The 3,389-nt window shown below is 35.0% G+C and overlaps 1 protein-coding gene across 1 annotated transcript; it reads right to left on the bottom strand.

Moving 5' to 3' along the window:
- Positions 1 to 1,893: 1,893 nt before the first annotated feature.
- On the bottom strand, positions 1,894 to 3,389 carry LOC137629130 (neurotrophin 1-like). Its single transcript, XM_068360400.1, has 2 exons — positions 3,322 to 3,389; positions 1,894 to 3,173 (listed from the first exon to the last, which is right to left on the bottom strand). The coding sequence occupies exons 1-2, from the start codon at positions 3,334 to 3,336 to the stop codon at positions 2,481 to 2,483; spliced, it is 708 nt and encodes a 235-aa protein (XP_068216501.1). The 5' UTR covers positions 3,337 to 3,389; the 3' UTR covers positions 1,894 to 2,480.

Below are 3,389 nucleotides of genomic sequence, written 5' to 3'. Positions count from 1 at the left end.
CTAGCTGTAAAGACGTAATTGTTATCAGAATTAATATTGCAATATAATCAAGAGTCGTTGTTTGTTGGTGTTTACGCACGCACTTATTATATTTTTCTCGAATTCATATGAATAAATTCTTCTAACTAGAAAATAATTTCTTAAAACGTTAATAGATTAATAATATAAAATGATAATCAAAACATAATTTGCTCCCTTGATCAATAAATCAAATATGAATTATTATGATTGATAGGAAAATAATTTTATTAGCCCTTATTACTCTTATATTGAATCACTACCATTTGTACTTCAGTTTTCTTCCGGAATTCTAACTTACCTAATATTAAAGGACTTTGCTTAGTGGTGCCTCTACAATGTCACCAAAATAAGAATTCTCATCTGAGTATCTTACTTATGCATTCCAAATTTTTCAAATTAGGATCCGATCTAACCAGCCTCTTTTATCGCTTCCTTTCTGTTTCACCAAATGCTTTCAAATCACTAGTATCCTTCTATCACACCATTGCTAATGATTCTTTAGCCTAAACCTTACCATCTTATGTTTCACAGTTTATTTGTTAAGAAAAACTATGGAAAAGGAAAATCAACAACAGATTCCATCTGCTTCTTTATCTCACTTTCAATAATCGCAGTTGAATCCTGAATATTAAATCCCTAATCAAGGTTAAACACAAGTACACGCACAAGCATATATATATATATATATATATATATATATATATATATATATATATATATATATATATATATATATATATATAATACAAATATTCAATTATCTTTCTCTCTCTCTCTCTCTCTCTCTCTCTCTCTCTCTCTCTCTCTCTCTCTCTCTCTCTCTCTCTCTCATATATATATATATATATATATATATATATATATATATATATATATATATATATATATATATATATATATATATATATATATATATATGTGTGTGTGTGTGTATGTGTGTGTGTGTACACACACATATATATACATATATAAATATATATATATATATATATATATATATAAATATATATATATATATATAAATATATATATATATGTATATATATATATATATATATATATATATATATATATATATATATATATATATATATATATATATACATTCACATTCTTATTATATAAGAGGAATATGTTTTTAACGACTAGAACTATTTTTTTTTTGATGGCTCTTATGCTTATCAAAGATTTCACTTCTCTCACAAACTTATAACTTGGATTAACGATTGGTTAGTTTTAAATGCTATTCTAAGCCAAATGTATCTTATACAAATTATCAAATAATAGAGAAAAATTAATAAAATTAATATATTTTTGAGACTCATCAATTGTGTATAAGCTACTTTTAGCCTTCTTCATGTACACCTTATCTTATGAACTTAAAAAATAAATAGATATGTATTATCTTTTATTGTCTTTTATTCTATTTACTAGGGATATATTTTTTTTTAAATATTGTTCTTATTTATAACAGGAAGGCTTTGAAAAGAATATTTTTTTAAATACATTCTTATACTTCAGTTCCATATTCATTATTTGGTGCTGATTTTCATACAACAAAGTTTCCATATCTTTTCATTTTATCTTATTCTCAAGGATAGTAATTATAGCAACTGGGAATATTCGATGATTTTTCCATATATAATGTGTAAATCTTTTGTTTATAAAGGTTTTCTATTCAAGGCAAAGAATTGTACTTCTAGGAAATGAAATTACTCTTAAATATTATATCTCCCTGTTTTTAAAATATAAAAAGAAAAAACATTAAAAAGTTTTATATATATGGTATTTTTCCCATTAATGTTTTTACCTCTCATTCCTGCACAGGTGGAATAAAAGCTAATTCTTTTTTTATTATTTTTTTATTATAAAAATAAATACAAGAACTCTCAGCATCTCGCACTCACATGTGTCATAAGTTACTAGATAGTAGAAGGGGAAAATGAGGAAAAACGAAAATAAATTTAGGTCTCTGGACTCCAAGCGGGGTGCAGAAATTCCCAAGTTGTCCCTGGTTGCTGTTTGATGGTCATTGGCGGTACGTAAAGAAAGCAGTTCTCTAGGTCTCTTGGGAGCTTCTCACAACTGAGCCCTGGGGGAGACGCCCCTGTGACGCGGGCGTGCGCCCCCCGGGAAATCCAACTGGATAGTCGAAGGAAGGAACAAACAGTGTCAATGTTCTAGCCTTAGCCAAGGAGGCTTGGATGGGGATAGGGATCGTAGGATGAGGCGTGGATAAAGGATGAGGGATGGATAAACAATGGGCCATGGATTAAGGTTGTGCCATGGATCAAGGATGAAGGGGTTCATTCATGATGGGAAGGATCTTAAGGAATCTGGGAAAGTTGAGGATTTGGAAACAATGATGGGGAAAGTTGGTTTTGAAGGTTATAGGATGAGGTAATGGGGATTGCGGGAACAAGGAATGCAGGTGTGAATCCCGAAGGTTTACCGGATTCTTAAGCAGGGATGTGGCAGGAGCAGGCAGATGGCATCTTGTAGATGTCGATGAAAAGACCCTTGTAAGGATCACATGGGTCGTAGGAGAGGAGGCGGTGGTAGATGTACTTCTGGGTGCAGTGGCTCTTGTAGCAAGGGGCGAGGGCGCGGCAAGCGGCCTCTGGGAACAGGCAGGTCTCAAGACGAGCAGTCTGGGTATAGTAGTGGACATCGTTGACGATCACACGCCATTTGCCCTCGACGTTTTGAGCTCGTTTGGGCATAGCGTAAGCGACGTCAGAGGGGCAGATGTATCCTTCTGGACCTCCCCAGTGGGTGGCATCGTAAGGGGAGTCCCCAGTGGAAGCACCCGTATAATAGGAGTAGTCGAAAGACTCCTCTTGTTCCTTAGTTACCATGTCTACAAGGTCGTCAGCAGATTGGTCAGCAACATCAGCGTACTTCTTGGCGAAGAGGTAGTCAGCACTGATGGCACCCTTGATTTCATACTCGGGGTATTCGGGATCCTCTAAGCAGTAGGTGAGGGTTGAATTAGCAGCACAGACTGGTGTCTGCGTAGGATCGCAGTAGGAATGCTTGTAGGCAGGTTGGTGACCATAGGCAGGCTGATGATGGCCGTAAGCAGGTTGGTGATGTCCGTAGGGGGGAGGGCGGGATGCCAAAACCGCCGTGGCGCAGGCTAGAAGTATTGACTGTCGAAAAATAAGAGAAAAAGTTAGAACCACAAGGAAAAGTTATCTCAAAGAACATAAGGCCAACAGATTCTGAACGATGATTTCACTGGAATAGTTAACATGATCGAGCTAAGTACTCAGAAACAAATGCCAGAGGCCAACTTACCACTGTGAGCGCCATAGTGTACAGGAACAGAAGATGCGAGAGTTCTTGGTATCTTACTTGCTGTGCTG

This window comes from Palaemon carinicauda, chromosome 37 (assembly GCF_036898095.1).
Source record: "Palaemon carinicauda isolate YSFRI2023 chromosome 37, ASM3689809v2, whole genome shotgun sequence".
Lineage (NCBI taxonomy): Eukaryota > Metazoa > Arthropoda > Malacostraca > Decapoda > Palaemonidae > Palaemon > Palaemon carinicauda.
The sequence above is the reverse complement of the archived record's forward strand: the minus strand, read 5'-3'. Positions and strand labels throughout refer to the sequence as shown.